Here is a 17,840-nt window from a genome sequence, read left to right as displayed (position 1 = left end):
TGTGGGGGTTACTTTCTGTGTTGCCGGGGCCGAGCGGGAGCCGCAGGCTGTCAGCAGGGCTGGACGGAGTGGGTCGCGGATCCAGGAAGAACAGGAAACAACGGGGTTGAGGAGAAGAAACGGGTGTCTGGCAGGGGCACGTGCCAACGGTCCACCGGGTGCTGCCGCGCTGCGGCCTGGCGCCAGAGGGGGCAGCTCCGCCCCTCGGGCCGCGCCCTGCCGCTTGTGCTGGCTCGCGGCTGGGCTCTGCTTGGCTGGGTTACAGCTGGGTGCAGCCGCAGGCTGTGGTGGGTGCCGCCGGGTCAGCCAGCCCGGCCCCACCCGGCCCGTCTCGCCGGCCTGGCCCGGGCAGCCCTCCTGCAGTCGAGGAGTCGCCCTGACGGGCTGATTGGTCCACAGCCTCAGATGCAAACCAGCCCCACGTGCCTGGAGCCAGCCAGCCCGGGACACCCTGGTGGAGGCAGGAAGGCAGCAGCCTGGAGAGCCGCGCCGGAGGATGCTGCGGGGAAGCCGGGCTCCCGCGGGGGCGCCTGGCTCTGGCCAGGCTTGTCTTGAATGCTGAGGTGAGCGGGGGCCCGAGATGGGGCAGGCTGGCCACTGCACCAGCCGAGGGAGGCCACTCCATGGAGGGCGTAAAACCCCAAGTGCCATCCGGCCTCTGGCTGGGAGATGGAGCGCTCAGGGCGGGTGGAGGTTGCAGCTGGCGAAAGCTGGTGCCTCTGCTCCATTCCTGGTCCCCCGGGGGTCCCGAGTCCCCCAAGCATCCCTGGACCTCATGGGGCCTGGACCAGACACCTGCCTTTCCCTGCCCGGCCCTGAGGCCATGGCCACCTGGCTCTTTCCTCCATGGCCAGCTGGGCATGACTGCGGTGAGCTGGTGGGGGGACTGTTGGCAGCTGGTGGCCTTCCCTGTCCACCTGCGGCTCCTCCCAGCCGCATGCACCCTCCACCCACGGCTCCCACAGCCACAGGCAAACCACGGGTGCCGTGGAGTATGGAGAGGGTCCCCAGCAGGCCTCAGGCTCCTCAGTGGCCCCTGACCTCTCAGTGACCACAGAGCTGGCCCACCCCATCGGGGGCGTGAACCGTCTCTGCCCTGGGGGCTCATGGCTTAGCAGAGAAGGGCCTGTGACCAGGTGTGACACACCGCTGTACAGAAGGGCAGGTCTTGGGCGCCCTGACAGGGTGAGAGGGGGCCGGCCTGGCAGCATTGCGGGGGGAAGAAAGTAGAAGCCAGGCTCTGGGGTGCAGACCTGGCTGGCAGGCTGCCCACAAGTCCCTCCAGAAGCCCTGGGAGCTGGCGGCGGGGAAGGGCAGTGTTCAGCTCAGCTCTTTGCAAGGAGGGTGCCTTGGACCTGGAGGGGGGCTTGGCGAGCATGGTGGGTATCCAAGGGGTGGAGGGCCAGGCCAGGCTGGCAGGAGGCTGAGGAATCAGCTGGCACCCTGGGCCTCAATGGCCCCACCTGCACAGCAGGCCCCTCCCCATCTGTCTTTTCAGGGCCACCGTGGTCCTAGGAGCACTGGTGGCCTGAGTGGGAGCTGTCACCAGGAAAGGGCATTGGTGAAGGCTGGAACAGCGTGCAGGCAGGTGCAGGGGTGCGGGCACACGGAGGCGCCATGTGTCAGGGTGACAGCGGAAAAGACACGGGCCGGGGACTTTTGGCCTGATTGCTCCGAGCCGTCCTGCCAGGTGGAGCGGGATTGTCCCATGCTACAGGCGAACCGTGAATGCTGGGCCCTCCAGGGGCCGGCCTGGCCACCACGGTGGGGGAGGCGGGGGCTGTGCTCTCTGAGCTCTGGTGTGTGGCAGCCTCTGGGGGCAAGAGAGACAATGCAATTCTCCCCTCGGACTGTGCTGTCCCTGGCTCAGGTGCCCCCTGCCGCCTGCACAGCCTGTCTCCGTCAGCACCCCTCCCAGCTCATGGCCCAGAGCCGGCCCAGAGCCTGCCCAGACCCTGGCATGAGCACAGCCTGCCTCTGCCCTGGCCTGGCCCCGGCCAAGTGCTGGTGGGGTGCTGGGGACCCCAGGGACCCCTCACTGGCCTGGTAGGGCTGGGTCTCCAGCAGGCTGGCCCGCCAGGGCAGGAGCCACATCAAGTCCCATCCCTCGGCTCTATTAAGGCACATTCCCGGGGGGTCAGGTCAGTGACCCCCCAGCCCTCGGTGGGGCCTTCATGAAGAAACGGAGTCTGGAGTTGTGTAATGGTGACGGCCTGGGCAGTTCTGGAAGGGTCCGGGTGGGGCAGGGAGGGTGTGCCCTGCCCTTGGCCGCCCCCCCCCCCGCTCCCGTCTGACCCTCCAGCTCAGGGCCTGTGACCGCGGCAGGCCCCGGGCTCCCCGCCTCCCGCAGCCAGGCGGAGGCTGACCGGGCCTGGACTCAATTTGTCCCAAGTGCGAGTGTGTGTGTTTTTCTCTTCGTCACTGGATCCCGTGCGTAGTGAATTAATTTCCTGATGTAGTAAACATTTCCGAAGGCCAAGATCTTGCCTTCCTGTCCCTACGCCAGCAAATTCCCCAGCCCAGCCCTCTCTCGCCGAGCAGAGTGGCTCCTTACCCTGGAGGTGTCAGCTCTGGCTCCGAGACCCCCCGCCGGCCCCCAGCCACCCCGACCCTGGCCCCCGTCCTGCTCCCTTTGGGCTGAACGCTGTCCTGGGGGCAGCAGGGCTCCTGGGCTGCCCTCGGGACAGGAACGGTCAGATCCGGTTCTCAGGCGCACGGGGCAGAGGCTGAGGGTCCGAGGGGCTTTGGGTGCTGGAAAGCCTGAGTTTGAATCCCAGCTCGGTTTCTTAAAGCTGTGTCTCCACGGCCAAGGAATGGGGCCTCTCTGGGAAAGGTCTGGGGTGAGGCTGGCGGGACCTGCCAGCCCCGGAGGGCATCTGACCAGACAGCTTCTCAAGCTCACAGGGCTTCATGGCAGGATGGGGAAGGCTGTGGTGGGGAGTGGGGAGCACTCGACACCCTGTCCAGGCCTCTTGAGTCACGGTGGCCTCTGAAAAGGGGTTCTCTCTGTCCAATGAGCAAGTCTTTGTCCGGGGCAGGATTGCTAAGTCCAAGGGTGCCTGCCCCTCCGTGGGGCACAGAGCAGGGGCCCCAGATCACGTGGCTGTAACTGCCAGGTTGCAAAGCCTGCCACCATGTCCCACTGGGTTCTCCAGTTACCTTGGGAGGTGCAGGGTGGGGTGATGGGGAAACTGAGGCAGAGAGCTGGCAAAAGAGTGCCGGCAGGGACTGCGGGCGCCGGACCCAGCTAACCGACCCTCACACGGAGCTGCTTCTACTTTGCAGCCTGGACGTGGGAAAAGGTTACCCCACAGCAGCGTGTGCAGGCACGCTGGTATGTCTGTGTACTTATGCATATGTTCTACGTGCATGCACGTGAGTGTGCTGTGTGCATTGTGCCTGTGTGTGTGTGCATGTGTGTGTGCACGCATGTGTCTATACGTGTGTGTAGTGAATGCTTGTGCATGTGTATTTGCATGTGTATGTTTGTACGTGTGCAGTGAATGCATGTGTGTGCAGTGGCGGCATGTGCGTGTGTGCGCATGTGTCTGTTTATACCTGTGTGTAGTGAATGCATGTGCATGTGTGTGTTTACATGTGCACGTGAGAATGTGCACTCGTGCATGTTTGCATGTGAGTTTCATGTACACATGCTTTTTAACGTGTGCACGTGTGCACATGTGTTTCTGTGTCCCTTGCACGGCTCTGCTTAGACTGCTGTTTTCTTATACGTGTTTGGCATATTTTGCTGCTGAGTTGGGGGGCAGCGGTTTGGGGGAGGCTGAGCCGTGGGGAGGGGTTTATGCCGGTCCTACACCCAGGCGACACAGTCTTGTGGTTGTGTCTTTAACTTGGTAAAAATTTGGGAAATTTCTAAATAAAACAAAACAAAAGGAAAAACATTTTTCAAAAGGATTTCAAAATCGGTACTGCTGCTTCCCCAAGTAACCAGACCCATGCGGCCTGGGAGAAGCTCCTTAGTTGGGAGTGAGGGGAGGAAGACTTTTCTAAGAATGGAAGAATCACGCTGTGGAGGGATGAGCTCCCCGTCAGGAGAAGTATGCAAGCTGCTCTGGGACCCACACCCTCCCCCAACCCCCGCCGCCTTCTCTGTGGCAAGAGCCCTAAAGGGTCAGGATTGAGAGGAGAGGCTTGAGGTCTTCCAGGGCAGTCATGGGGCAGGGGGTCCTGGACCCCAGTCTTTTTGCGGTCAAGGGGGGCAGCAGAGAAGCCAGGTGTGGGCCCATCAGGGCAGCTGAGGGGGACACTGGGAGACAGAAAAGTGGGGCCTGTTGGTGGGGTATGGACCCCAGATGTGCACGGCAAGGGCAGCACCAGGGCCCAGCCAGAGAGGGGTCTTGGACCGCAGAGGTGTGAGGGGGCGCGGGGCCGGTCACAGGCTGGGGGAAAAGGGCCCAGCTGGTGGATGCTTGCTGCTTCCCTTGCGGGTGGGTGATGTCTGGGCCCGAGGCCGCTGGAGAGGGGGTAGTGTAGAGAGCCGCTGCAGAGCCAAGGAGAGCTGCCAGCTTCAGGGGTCACCCGGCAGGGGTCCACAAAGCTCTCGCAGGTTGCAAGCTCCTAGCAGGTATGCGTGGGAGCTGGAGGGCTGGGCCCTGGTCCCCGGATCAGAGGGGGCAGAGGCAGCGTCTGGGGGCTGCAGCGTGGGCCTGGGGACAGTGGGAAGACAGGACCTCGCAGGAAGGTGGATGAGGCCGGCGGAGGTCCACGACGGCCCGGGCGCAGGCTGAGGGGCTCCCGCAGGATGCTTGGGGTGCTGAGGGAACAGGGAGATTGAGGGGGGTGGGCGGGGAGAAGGGTCCAAGCCCTCAGAACTCTCTGCTCGGGGCCGTGCTCTGGTTGGTCCCACAGTTCCAGGGTGAGCTGATCTGTCACGGTTAAGGAACACGCCCCCTTTGGGGACATCTGCCCATTGCAGGGACCCCAGGGATCCAGTGGGCCTCGAGCGACACCCACCCCGTGCTGCCGGGCCTGTGGGCCCCTCATGTGCAGGGTCGGTGGCTGTGACTGGGGCCGGTCCGATCCCTGCCTTCTGCATCCAGGGCATTGCCCTTGACTGGCCCCACCGCCGCCAGTTAGTCCTGCGGTTCCCGGAGGCTCAGGGAAGCCTGTGCAGGCGGCCTGGGGGCCTCCCGGGTTTCAGCTTTTCCACTTCCCTTTCAGACCCCCTATTTTGTTTCCCGGCGAGTTTTTAGCTGGCGATGGCTCCTGGCTTCCCTCTGGCTGGATGAGCAGTGCCTGGTGAGAAGGTGGTTGCCCAGAGGCCTCCTGGGCGGGGCTGGCCTCTCCCCTCAGGGCCCCCCAGATCAGGTCCGGGCTGGCAGCTCGAAGGCCAGGCTCAGAGGGACCGCAGGACGCCCCCCGGGATGCGTGTCTGGGAGCCGTCTGGGCCAGGAGCCACGAGGCCTCCACGGGCCTGCGGCCAGCGGCATCGGGCTGCTCCCCCTGTTCCGATGTCCAGGGCCCGGCCAAGTCTGGCAGGTCCTCTCTGGGCACACGCCCTGCACACTCCTGTCTCTGCCCTCTGCCCAGGCAGTGCCCCCTCCCCTCAGCGTCACACGCCTGCCCTAGGGCCCACTCCCATCTCCCGTGTCCTGCCGTGGGCCGGCACGCGGGGCTCTGTCACTTTAAGAGGGCCACACTCAGCGCTGTGGTCAGCTGGGAGCTCCTAAGACGAGGTGCCACGTCCCGCCCTATGGGTGGGACCACAGTGAGCGCTGGCCAGCGGCTGAGCCGTGGCCAGGCAAGCTCTGCCTTCCGGCTGCGAGGGCCACGACTCTACCTCCAGAGCGCTCCGTGGCTCCCCAGCACCCTTGGTTCTGGTCCAGGCCCCCTGGCCTGGTGCTCTGGGCACTCGGCACCTCCCGCTCCCGGTGGCCACCTGTCCCAGATCCTCGCCATCCTGGGCCTTTACCCCCTGCCGGGAGCCACAGCTTCTCTCCCCGCATGTTCCCGGCACACCTTCCATACCCAGCTCAAATGTCAGCTCCATGCCACCTGCCGCCCTCCGCAGGGACAGGTTTCTCCTCCTGGGTGGCATGGCCTGCCTCGCTGCCCTTTGATCTCCAGGACCTGATGCAGCAGCCACGTCGCGAGGCCCCTCCCACGAGGCCCCTTGTTGACCAGCGCTAGGGAAGGGGACCAGGGAGATGCTGAGAACGGGGCCTCCGAGGGGGCAGGTGGGACTGACTGTGACCCAACACTCCCCACCCCCCTCTCCCGCTCCAGAGGGTGCCAGCCTGGAAGCTGGCAAAGTCCAATCCACAGGTGGGCTCACGTGGGGAGGCTGGTGGCCCCCACCTGGTGGGGCCCCAAGCTGCCTCTGGGCGGGGTGGGGGCTGCTCCCAGCAGGGTCCCATCCAGCTTCTCCCTGGGGAGACTCACAGTTCTGGGAGAAGGGTCCTGACTACACCGCAGCGCCCGCCCCCTCCCCAGACTCACCCAAGTTCTCTCTCTGCATCGGTGACTGGTCTCCGCATTTGCCCAGGCTGGGCATCTGCCCAGAGGATACGTCCAAGGGCAGGGCAGAGCCGGGCCCGCCCGGGAGCTCCCCGCAGGCGCTGAGGGCTGGGCTGGATCTCGGGGGGGTGGAGGGGAGGACCTCAGAAGGTGCAGCGGGGTGAGGCGAGGCTGAGCAAGGTGCACGCGAGGGCCAGAGAAGGCCGAGGCGGGCAGGAGGAGAGAGCGCCCGCCTGGAGGGGGGTGGGTGCCCTGGGCAGGTCTGGGGCTCAAGAAGAAGAGAGTGTGTGTGCAGGGGGCTGTCCAAGCTGCCCGGGAGGCTGCCTGCCCACCCCGGGGAGCAAAGCAGGGAGGCTGCTGCTGGCCCGGCCGGCCGCTCTCCAGGACCACGCGTGGCCCAGGCCTCAACGCTCCTCCCACAGCCCAGGAGACCCAGGGCACCGGGTCCATTTACCGCGGGCTCCGGGTCCGTTTGCCTGCGCCCTGGGATGGACTGTGGGGGCGGGGTGCTGTCTGGGGAGGAGGGTGGTGTCTGAGGCTGGACACCTTGAAGGCAGGTGAGAGTGACAGGTCCGTGCGCAGGAGCCCTTCGGCTCTGGATTCTGGCCTGAGCGAGGGGCTGGCTGGAAACTGGGCCGGGGCTGCCGCAGGAGAGTGTGCAGGGAGAGGAGACGGGGTTTGGCCCCGGAGGTGCCGGGGTGGTGCCCTGGAGTGCGGCTGAGTGGGAAGTGGGTGTTGGAGTCTGGAGACGGGGGGTCGTGGGCTTGGGATGGTAACAAGACCCCCAGGTGGAGGCGGCCGCAGAGGAGGCAGAGAAGCCAGGCCCCAGCCCCACGGCAGGAGGCCTGGGAGTCAGGAGGGACCAGCAGAGCCCTGGGCTCAGTGTCACCTGTCCTGGCACCTCGCCGACGGATGTCCTGGCCGTGCAGTGGTTGTCCCCTCACCCTGAGCCCTGAGAACCAGGCAGGATGCTGGTGTCACAGCAGGAGAGGGCCAGGGCCTGGGGAGGAGTCTTACTGGAAGGCCTTCTCCTTCCGTTTGCAGCAGGCGGGAATGACTGGGGGGCCCCGGGATCTGAGGAGCGCAGGCCCAGGCCTGAGTGTGCCCAGCTTACACCCCTGGCAGCTTCGTCCCTCCTGGCCCTAACCCCCATCCTACCCCAGCAGCAGGGGCTCCCCCGGTGGGGCCTGGTGAGCGTCTGACTGGGGTTTGGAGTCAGGTCTGCTCCAGGCTCAGCCCCCATCCCCAAGGGTGCCCTGCAGCACTGCTGCCCACCCCCTAGCGCCCCCAGACCTTCGCCCCTCCAGCCTGGATGTACCCACGGACCCTGAAAAGTGGGGCTGAGCAGGTGCCCTGGCTGGAGTCCCCCTGACTTGGGGCTGGCCAGGCTGCCCTGGAGGGGCTGTGGGGGCACAGCCTGCCCCAGGGGCCCGCTGGGCACTGGCTCTGGAGCTGACGACAGGCAGGCCCTCTCTTCCTGGCGGGGCCACACCCTGCCCTGGGGTTTGGGGCCAAGGCGGGCACGCCCCATGTCAGGCGGGGGCGAACCAGGTAATTACAGCCTGGCAGCCCGCTCCCCAGACCCCCAGCCCCGGAGGGCCCCCACCCAGGCTGTGCCACCAAGACCTGGCATCCAGGGCCCAAAGCAGGTCAAGGGCAGCTGCTACAGATTCTTTTAAGTTGAGACAGAATCGACACATGACAAGTTCCTGGTTTTACGTACTTCGCTGCCGGGGCCGCCAGTCAGTTTAGTGACCCAGCACACCCCACACAGGTACAATTGCTCTTCTCAAAAGAGGCCCCTGAGAGAGCGCCTGTCTTGGCTCAGGGGTAATGAGCCCAATGGGTATCCATGAGGTTGCGGGTTCCATCCCCGGCCTCGCCGCGTTGGTTAAGGATCCGGCGTTGCCGTGAGCTGTGGTGCGGGTCACAGATAGGGCTCAGATCCCGCGTGGCTGTGGCTCTGGCCTAGGCCGGTGGCTGCAGCTCCGATTCGACCCCTAGCCTGGGAGCCTCCATATGCTGCGGGAGCAGCCCTAAAAAAAAAAAAAAAAAAGAAGAAAAGAGAAGAAAGGAAAGAAAAGACAAAAGTCAAAAGGAGCTCCCCTGAGCGATGTCTGTCTACGAGCAGGTCCCTGGGAGCCTGAGGCAGGGTGAGCCTGGACCACTGAGGGCCACTCCAGACTCAGTGCTCTCACTGGCCAAGGTCTTTGGGGACCGGCTGGGGGCGCGCGCAGGCTAAGGAGGAGGTCAGAGGAGGGGCTTCAGGCTGCAGGGCCAGCGGCAGCTCTGGGCCCGGGGCGGGGGGGAGATGGCCTGAGGGCCTTGCGGGGGCTGGAGGGTGGGGGGCTTCCTGGAGTGGGAAGACGGGAAGCCAGGTCAGAGGAGAGGAGCGAGGGCTGAGGCTCCTGGAAGGCGCTGGCTACCCCCAGCTGGCCCGCCCCGCTGCCACATCCAACAGCCACCCGCCTGTGGTCCTGGCAGGGTCCTGCAGGGTCCTGGCAGAGAAGCCCCAAGGGCCCCAGCCTGGCCCTCTGGGCCTAGAGAGCCAGGCCCCTGGTGTGCACATGTACGCACGCACACAGGCACCCACGCGCGCACACAGGCACCCACGCGCGCACACAGGCTGGCTGAGTGTCTCTGTGTCAGCGCGGGGGGGACAGCGGGGTCCAAACGTCAGAGGCCACGTGACCAGATGGATGCGCCCACGGAGGCGGTGAGAGGAGCAGGCCCAGGGAGGGGAGCTGGCAGCTTCACCAGGCCGCGTGGGCTGCCGAGGTCGAAGGCAGTTTGGAAATGACATGCGGGGGCGAGTTAATCCAGGGCAGACCTGGCGGCTCCTGGGCGAGCCGAGGGAGCAAGGGGTCCAGGAGGACCTGCCCGGAGGACCCTCATGGCCACCTGCCCACGGCTTTTTTGAGGATGGAGCCTTCCCCTTCCTTACAGGCGGTGCGGGCTGTGTGCCCACACAGTGCCCAGCGCCTCCAGGGGGCAGAGGCTGGAAGGGCCCAGCATCTGTGGGACAGGGTCCCTGGCCTGGCTGGGACGTCAGCAAGCTGGGCGGCTGGCTGGCAGAGAGGCAGTGCTGAGTGCGGCCGCTTCCCGCTTGGAGCTTAGCAGCCCCAAGCTCCCCTCCCTTACTGAGTTGTTTGGTGGCTTGGTGGCCTCAGGGCCCTCACGTGGACCCTATGAGCCAGGTGGGGCTTCATTTCCAGGTGGCCCCGAGCAGCCCCTAGGGAAGCCCGGAGTCCAGGACCCAGCGCGCTTCGGTCCCAGCGAGCCTGGGACACCTGAGGCCCTGCGCACAGGCTCCCTCGCCCAGGTGCAGCACCTGTGGGCCCCTGTTTGGACTGAGCCCCAAGTCTGGGCACCTGACCATCAGCTGGGCAGAGGGCATCAGCGAGGCAGCGGCTCCACAGGTGTGGAGGATCCAGCAAACAAATGGGGGTGGGGCTGCAGGGTGGCCGGTATGTGCGCCCAGGCGGGTGGCAGAGGTTTCCACTCTTGCTTTCACCCCGTCATGCCCTTCCTGTGATGGCCGCACAGTCCTGGCTCCCCTGCCAGCCCGGGCGCCCAGAGCCTGCCATCATCACGGACCCCAGTTTGTCCATTCCATCTGCAGATGGCAACTGCCCTTCTGTGTTGCCCCCTTGGGTTCCTGGCCTGTGGTGTGAGTGGCCGACGCCAGGGGCATGCCTGGGCTGACGGTCCTGGGGATGTGGGTGGCAGGAAGCAGATGCTGGGAGGTGGCTGTCCTGCACGGGCAGGAGGCAGGGGAGTCCCAGAGCCGGGCCCCAGTGCCCTCAGCCCTCCCCGGCCCTGAGGCTGGGCAGCCCAGGCTGGCACCCACTGGTGCTCGCCGGGTGGCAAAACAGTTCCAGGAGCTGCAGCCCAGACCCATCTCTCTCCAGATAGTCTGTTAAGGAAGGTTCTGGGGATGCTGCCCCTAAGAGGCGGCTCCAGGGGGCTGTCCCTGTCCCTGTCCCCGAGTAGCAGAACTGCAGGTTGGCGCCTCTTCCCAAAGGCTCTGGGGGAGGGGCCGGCTTCGGGAGCAACTGGCACGCGCGGGCAGCCCGGTCTCCACCTCCGTGGTCCCGTGGTCTCCCCGGTGTCAATTCTCTCTGCCTCCCTCTTACGAGGACACTGTGGCAGCATTGAGGGCCTGCAGAGAGCCCTTTCCGCCCTGTCCCTGTCTTGGGACTGGGCATCCCCTGCTTCCCGCCCCCGCTTCTCTAGGCAGTTCCTCCCCAGGTGGGGGTGACCTCAGACTTCCTTCCTGCCCAGCTCTCCCGACTGCGGGGCTTGGTCCCTACTTGCCGTCTCAGCCCTCTTAGGGGTGTGGAAGCCTCTCGGACCTGAGCCTCCGTGAATGCCTTTCCTCTAACAGCCTCCCTCCGGAAGCCCACCTTGATTTCAGTCGCTCAGACCCAAATCCCGCGGTCATTGTATTGTAGATGAAGCATCTGGATTTCATACTAATTTTGTCTTTGCCTTATCACAGCTCATTTTCATTGCGAGCTGGAGGGAGACCTTATAAAACTCCAAGTGGAGGCTTGGCGCCACCGTGCTCTCTGTAGCCAATCGGTGCAAATTCGGCGTTGGCGAACTTGACCTGTAAAAGTCAGAGGGCAGGTGTTTGAAGCATTGTGGGTCCTGCGGTCTCGGGGTCTGGGTGGCGAGGCTTCAGTTCCTCCACTAAAAGCAGCCAGAGGCAACCAGGGGACGCGTGCCGGAGAAAGGGCGGATACAGAAGCACGATGGTCACGTCGGGTCCCCGGCGGCGTCCGCCCACCCTGGTCTGGTGCGGGCGATCAAAGCATTCAAACCAGATATTTGCAACAAAAGCGGATCTCAGGAAGGCGCTGGTCTGGGCATTTATGGTGGCAGAGTTACCACTCTTAAACACACGCAATGGTTTCAAGAGACTAAAGGATTTCCCCACAGTTACACAGAGTGAAGGGATTTCTCTTTGCTTAAACAGCGACGGGCAATTCCAACAGCCCCAAAGTGAATATCCTGAATCCCACGCAGTATCCTCACCAAAATCTAAACACAGGGGCTCCCTGCTGGCCTCGTGCTTAAGGATCCGGTGCTGTCACTGCTCTGCTTGGGTCACAGCTGTGGCACGGGTTTGATCCCTGGCCCAGCAGCGTCCCCACGTGCAGGCAAGGCCAAAAACCCTAGGAACATCTAAAAATAGATTAAGGAGTTTCCATGTGGCTCAGCTGGTTAAGACCCCAACATAGGGTCTGTGGGGATGCGAGTTCAATCCCTGGACTCGCGCAGTGGGTTTTGGATCCGGGGTTGCCGCAGGCTGCTGTGTAGGTCGCAGACGCAGCTTGGATCTGGCGTGGCTGTGGCTGTGGCTGTGGCTGTGGCATAGGTCAGCCACTGCGACTCCGATTTGACCCCCAGCCCGGCAACTCCCACATGGCACAGGTGCAGCAGGGAAAATAAATAAATGAAATAAAAATAGGTGAAGACAGTGGATTTCATCTCTTGGGGTTGCGGTAAGCTCTACACAATAGGGAGTTTACCATTTTACCTGTTTCAAGTGGCACTGAGTCAGCTCACAGTCCTGAGGGCCCACAGATGCCGTCTGCCTGGGAGATTGTTCCTCTCACCACACTGCCCCTCTGTCCCCACTAAATACTCACTGCCCTCCCCGTCCCCCAGCCCCTGCCCCACCCTCTGCTTCCTGTCTCTGAACTTGCTGGCCACCAGCGACCGTCTGGTGACCTCACTCTTCGGCCCCATTTGTCGCACACCCCACCTGGCCTCTCCCCGGCATGGGCAGAGGGACCCCTGGCCCTCCACTGTCCTAAGGCTGCCCCTGTCAGCCCTCCTCTCCACTGGTCAGCACCCTCTGAGCCCCAGCCACATGCACGTCCCAGGCCACAGACCACCCCGAGGGACCATACGGCCACACGCTCTGCTATGGACCTTGGCCACCTCCGGGGGGGGGTCTCTCTGTGACAGGGACATCTGGAGGGCCCCACAGCGCAGCCAGGTCCTTGTGCCCACCACGGAGGAGCTCCACCACACCGCTGGCCTGTGTCAAGGCCTCAGGGGCACAGTGCTTCCAGACGGCCAGTGGTGGCTGGGTGTGCGGGGCCCCAGTCTGCAGCGAAGCCATGCTCCCTGGGACAGGCAAGGCCTCCAGCGCCTTCCGCCCTCCCCAGGCTGGCCCGAAGCTGGGGAAACCCTCCCGCAGCCCCCAGAGTCTTCTGGGGAGGGGCATGACACAGCCCTGGATGCCCCCAACCAGGTCCTATGACGCCAGGGACAGTCCCCAATTCCCACCTCGGAGACAGGGCTCCGGGTCAGAGGGTGGCCCTTAGTGATGGGTCACGAGGACAAAAACCTGAGCCAGACGTTCTGGTGCGGGCAGGGGCCCCCAGACCCCGCCAGCCACCCTGCGTCCCTCCGTGGGGCTGGCCGGAAGCCACAGCGCACGCAGCGCCTCCCAGAGAAAACAGGAAAATGCGAGCGGACAACGCAGCATCGGGCCGAGCATCTCAGAACCAGGTCAGATCAACGTTTGCTCTGAACCCAAACCTGAGACCCCAGCCGGCTTTGTCCCCCGGCGCCACGCATGGGGAGGGCGGGGGGTCTCCAGACTGTCCCCTTCCTTCCCCACCATGCACACGGGCAGGCATGAAGACCCCAGCCTGGACCCTCTGCATGCTTGGGGGGACAGAGTCCTGGGCCCAGAAACCCCTGGATGTGAGACGGGAGCAGCCCGGACATCTGGGGCCTGGGGCGGGCCCCCAGACCCCGGCAGCTGATGCATAAGGAGGAGGAGGTGGCTCTTTTCAGGATGGTTCCATCCCGTTTCAGGTGTCTCCTGCTGGGTTTGGGGAGTCTGGGCCAGGGGCGGGGGCTGTCCTGCTTTCTTCCTGCTCCAGCCCCACTGGCCCAGCCACGCAGGGTCTGACCTCAGAGAGCCTCACCAGACCCAAAGCAAAGGATGCTCTGGATTTTTTGAGGTGGGGGGGTCAGGGAGCCCTGGGGGAGCCTGCCTGACTTCAGCCCACTCAGCCATCAAAGGCCCAAGCAGCTCCCTCGGGGCTCCCCCGGCACCCCACTCCAAGAGCCCCTGTTCCCTGTCACCACCGAGTCCCACTGGGCTTCCAGACCATGCAGCGGAGGCCCGCGTCGGCTGAGAAGACAGCCTCAGGAGGCAAAGTCCAACAGGTGCGTGTTCGAGGCTGAGCTGTGAGCATCCGTGTGGGGCAGGGGCTGGAGGGACAGGTCCGTGTGCTGGACGCTCTGGGGTCCCCGCTGGATCCCATCCCTTCCCCGGGGGGACCCCACCGAGGAATAAGTTCTCCTGGTGGGAGAGTGGCCCAGGCTGTCCCTGACATCTTCCAGCAGGAGCTGCTGAGCCCAGGCCGGTCTATCACATGTCCAGACCCGCCTCCGCCAGGACCACGAGGCAGGTGAGGCTCCCTGAGCCTCCAGGTGGCCCTCTTTGTCCCCGAGGCCTGTGGGCCAGGAGGGCTCAGCACGAACCTGGGGTGCTGGGAGAACGGATGAGGAAGGTGCCAGAGCCTCCAGACTGGGGCCCACAGGCCAGGCCCGGCACCCCTGGAGGGGTGGGGCGTCCAGGGGGGTTGGGGACTGGGTTGTGGGAGACAACCACTCTTTCCCCACTCTTTCCGTTCTGGTCACCAGTGGAGACGCGGGGACAGCGGTTGGCTGAGCCTAGGCTGCGTGGTGGACGGACTCACCCCTCACTCATTCGCTCACGCTCTCATTCAGTCATTTGCTCACTTGCTCACGTGAACTTGGCCTCGGCTGGTACCTCTTAGAGATCCTGGTGTTCCAAGAGCAGACCCGCGGACCCGCCCACACTCACGGTGCCCGGACTGTGCCCAGCGTGGCTTTAGGGTGGGGCTCCCGGCAGCCCGGCCCCCAGCCACACCCGAGAAACAGAGGGAGGGGTCCTTACCAGCTCCAGGCTCTTGTCGGGACCTCCTCGACCTGCCCTATGGCCTCCAGCCTCTGTCTCCCCATCCCCCATCTGACCCCCCCAAATGGCTCAGCCCCACCCAGCAGAGGAAGCACTGGGGGATGGGGGGAGCGGGGCAGCAAAGCCTGGGCCCCAGCCCCCTGGCTTGGCCCTGCCTGCAGGTAGGGGAGGGACGCGGTGACCTCCGGGGGCCTGGCCACCGACTCTGCCCCCACCCCCAGGGCAGACGTGCACAGGAGAGGAGAGGCTCCGAGGAATGAGGCCATCAAAGGGACAGGTGAGGCCACGAGCCGTGGGACCTGGAAGTGTTTAGGGCCTGGGGGACGAGGCTGCGGCCTGCGGGCTCCGTGGTCAGGAGGCCCTCTGCCCACTGAGCAGCTCCCACCACTGGCACACGAGCCTCTCTGGGGTCCGGCTGGTCTCCGGCAGGGGTGGGCTCTGAACGTCCAGCTCCGCAGACAAATCAGATTCCCCCGAGCCCTGAGAAAGCCCCCTCCCCCAGCCCGTCTCCCCACCTGTCGGTGGACAGAGTGACCCCTGCTGACCCCCTGCCCGGGCTCCCGCAGGAGATGTGAGAGAGTAAGAGGCGGTACAGGACGGCCGGGGCGGCCCGGGCGAGGTGCAGGTGTGTGGGTGTGAGGCTGGGCACAGGCTGGCACAGCCTCCCTGGCCCAGTCCCTTGGGCACCTCTGGGCACCTCGGTGTGCCTGCCTCCTGAAGGGATCCACCCTCCAGCCACCTCCTCTCGGGCCAGCCCCCACCCCACCCCCGAGCTACAGATGCCTGCGCATTCGCCCCAAGTGTCCTGGACCCTGGAGCCAGGCAGCCCACCCGCTCAGCCTGGCCAGACCCAGCGTTGCCCTTCACGCCCTCCTCCCTCCCGCCGGGTCCTCGCGCTCGTCTCCTCAGGTTGGAAGCCCCTTCCCACCTGCCATCTTGCCTGCGCCCAGGATACACGGCTCAACTCAAGGCCTCACTCCTCGCCCTCTCCAAGGCTCTGTCCAGGCCCCTCTCTGACCTGGCACCACCTGCCGCCTCCTGGCAGCCCCAGCAAACCCCCTGCCACAGTCCACGACGGTCCTCTTCTGGCTCTGCCCCAGGATGCTTCTAGAACTGGGGGGGGGTCCTTCCAGCCCACGCAGCATCCACTGGGCCCTGGGCTCCCTCCCCAGGTGCCCCTCAGAGCTTGCAGCTGGTGCAGACGGCTCTGCTCCGAACCCATGCTCCCTGCGCCCTTGGACCTGGTGAGATGTTGCAGGTCATTTGGCTGCACCCAAAAGAGTGGCCCCTCAGGGTCCCCCCTGCGCCCCTCCATCTTTCGAACAGTGGGGGTGACACAGGGCTTCGTCCCAGGCCGTCTTCCCTCCTTGTAGACTCTTCCCTGAAACTCCACACCCAAGACCCCTGCATCAAACAGTGGGGGCCTGGTGGGGGTCACAGGCCTACTCTGAGCCCAGGGCCTTCTGTTCCAGCGCCAGCTGATGGCTTTTCTCGGGGGCTCAAGGCACCACCTAGGAGGTGAATTCTGCCTGCAGCCCCGCCGGCTGCCCATCTCCACCAGTTCACACCATCAGCTCTGGCACAGCGCGGAGCTGGGCGTCACCCTCCAGGCCAGGCGCACCCCGCTGGCTGCGCTCAGCCCGCGGCCAGCACCTCCTTCAGCCCCAACCTCTTCTTCTCCAGGGACGCCAGCCCTCCAGCCGGGGTCCACTCAGCCGCCCCTGCTCCAGGCCTCCTCCACCTCGGTGGGGCCCCCACGTTCCTGCCCACACGGGGCCCTGCCAGCTCACCCAGGCTGAGGACACTCACATCCAGGGCAACACAAAGCCACAGAGCATTTCAGGCTGTGGTTGAAATGCCATCTCATCCTCCCCGAGGCAGGGCCAGGGGGCGGGGGGCGGGCAGGCTGGTGGCCGGGTCTTCGCCAGTCCTTCTGTGTGGAGTTGAGCCAGAAATTGCTGCCCCCTGTCCACCTGTGCCCACACCGTGCCCACACTGTGCCCCTGCCCAGCTGCCCCGTCCCCGTCCTCTTCTTTCTGGAACTCTCTTCCAAGCGCCCTGTCTCGGGTCTCCACGGACCCGGGGGCCAAGCTGGTGCCGGCGTCTTCCTGCTCCATTTCTCACCGCCGCCCTCTCCCTGGCTCCCCAGGCCCCAAACACGTCCTGCCTTCCGCATGTGGACGTCGACTCTCCTGTCCTCGCTGCTGGACGTGGCCGCCCTCGAAGCCCCGGGTCTCCACCAGGCCGGTCCTCCCGACCCGTCTCCAGTCCTGCCTGTGACCCGCTCACGGCCGAAGGACGCCCCTCAGAGCAGCCCACCCTCAGAAGGCAACGCTGCCCCTTCCACAGGAGACGGACGGGGTGGGGTGACCTGCTGGCAGGAGGCTGGGTCCCTGGTGACCTGCTGGCAGGAGGCTGGGTCCCTGTGTCACCGCGTGCAGGTGCAGCCAGCTGTGCAGGAGAGACGTGGGTCACGTGATCGGTCAGGGGCTCCGCTGGCTCCCACCTCCCACCACGGCTCAGAGGCCGCCAGCACTGTCGCCAGCACATATCATTCATGTGCTTTCTTTCGAAGGCTACTTTTTCTTGTGTTTTATTAAGAGACAGAGATTTTTTTTTCAGATGATGAAAACAATGCGCCTCTGATGGGTGAAACTTGGACCGCGGAGGAGGGAAACAGAAAGAAATGTCGCTCGGAGACACAGGACCGGGCGAGGCCTTGGGACCAGGCTGTCTCTCCTTCCGGTCCTCTCTCTGCCGCCCGAGGGGTGGTTCTGGTGTTTGAAACGTCGGGGTGGGGGGCGGTGGCGATGGCATGAGGATCATGGCACTCGCGGTTGTGACTGAGCTACCGGACGGCGCGAGCAGGGCCACGAGGGCGACAAGCGCGGGGCTGAGAACCTGTGCGAGGGCAGGTCCCTGCGGCTGCAGACAAGCCTCTATCGCAGGCCCACAGACAGGAGCCCCCGTGTGACCCTCAGGCTGCGAGACCAAAGTCACGGCTCTGCTGGGAAAACCTCGAACCTGATGACTGGGTGGGTGACCCCAGGACCTTGAATTCCGGCCTCTGCAGAACGCTCTGAGCCTACGGGAGTGGCCACCCTCTCGGTTAGGGCCTGTGTCCTTCCCTGGCTTCCAGCCTAGAGCAAAAGCATTAAATCACAGTGTGGCCCAGCCCGGACCGTGCAGGACCTTAGACAAAAGAGGAGGGAGAGAGAGACGAGGCAGAGAGGCAGAGAGACAGAGGTGGAGAGACAGATAGACAGAGACAGAGGCAGAGAGAGAGACAGACAGACAGAGACAGAGGCGGAGAGACAGACAGACGAGACAGGCGGAGAGACAGACAGAGACAGAGGTGGAGAGACAGGCAGACAGAGACAGAGGCAGA

At 64.8% G+C, this 17,840-nt stretch overlaps 1 protein-coding gene and 1 long non-coding RNA gene across 3 annotated transcripts; one reads left to right on the top strand and one right to left on the bottom strand.

Moving 5' to 3' along the window:
* Positions 272-16,731, top strand: LOC110259219. Of its 2 annotated transcripts, none has more exons than XR_002341386.1 (6): positions 272-563; positions 12,869-13,674; positions 13,855-13,919; positions 14,155-14,370; positions 14,674-14,729; positions 16,602-16,731. It is a non-coding gene; the product is annotated as an uncharacterized LOC110259219 (long non-coding RNA). The 2 variants fall into 2 exon arrangements; XR_002341385.1 differs by having other exon boundaries at positions 13,852-13,919.
* Positions 14,366-17,303, bottom strand: LOC110259218. The gene is made up of 2 exons (XM_021082609.1): positions 16,854-17,303; positions 14,366-16,823 (listed from the first exon to the last, which is right to left on the bottom strand). The coding sequence occupies exons 1-2, from the start codon at positions 17,276-17,278 to the stop codon at positions 16,316-16,318; spliced, it is 933 nt and encodes a 310-aa protein (XP_020938268.1). The 5' UTR covers positions 17,279-17,303; the 3' UTR covers positions 14,366-16,315.

The sequence above is a fragment of the Sus scrofa genome, chromosome 2 (genome assembly GCF_000003025.6).
Source record: "Sus scrofa isolate TJ Tabasco breed Duroc chromosome 2, Sscrofa11.1, whole genome shotgun sequence".
NCBI classification, from domain to species: Eukaryota; Metazoa; Chordata; class Mammalia; order Artiodactyla; family Suidae; genus Sus; species Sus scrofa.
Note: the sequence above shows the minus strand (reverse complement) of the source record. Positions and strands in the feature narration are given on the sequence as shown.

What these genes read in the sequence shown, in the direction of transcription:
- LOC110259218 (XM_021082609.1), bottom strand. Translation starts at nt 17,278, where the DNA reads ATGATCCTCATGCCATCGCCACCGCCCCCCACCCCGACGTTTCAAACA. An exon ending in ACCCAGCCTCCTGCCAGCAG is followed by an intron (nt 16,824 to 16,853) that starts GTCACCAGGGAC and finishes TCCTGCCAGCAG; the next exon opens with GTCACCCCACCCCGTCCGTC.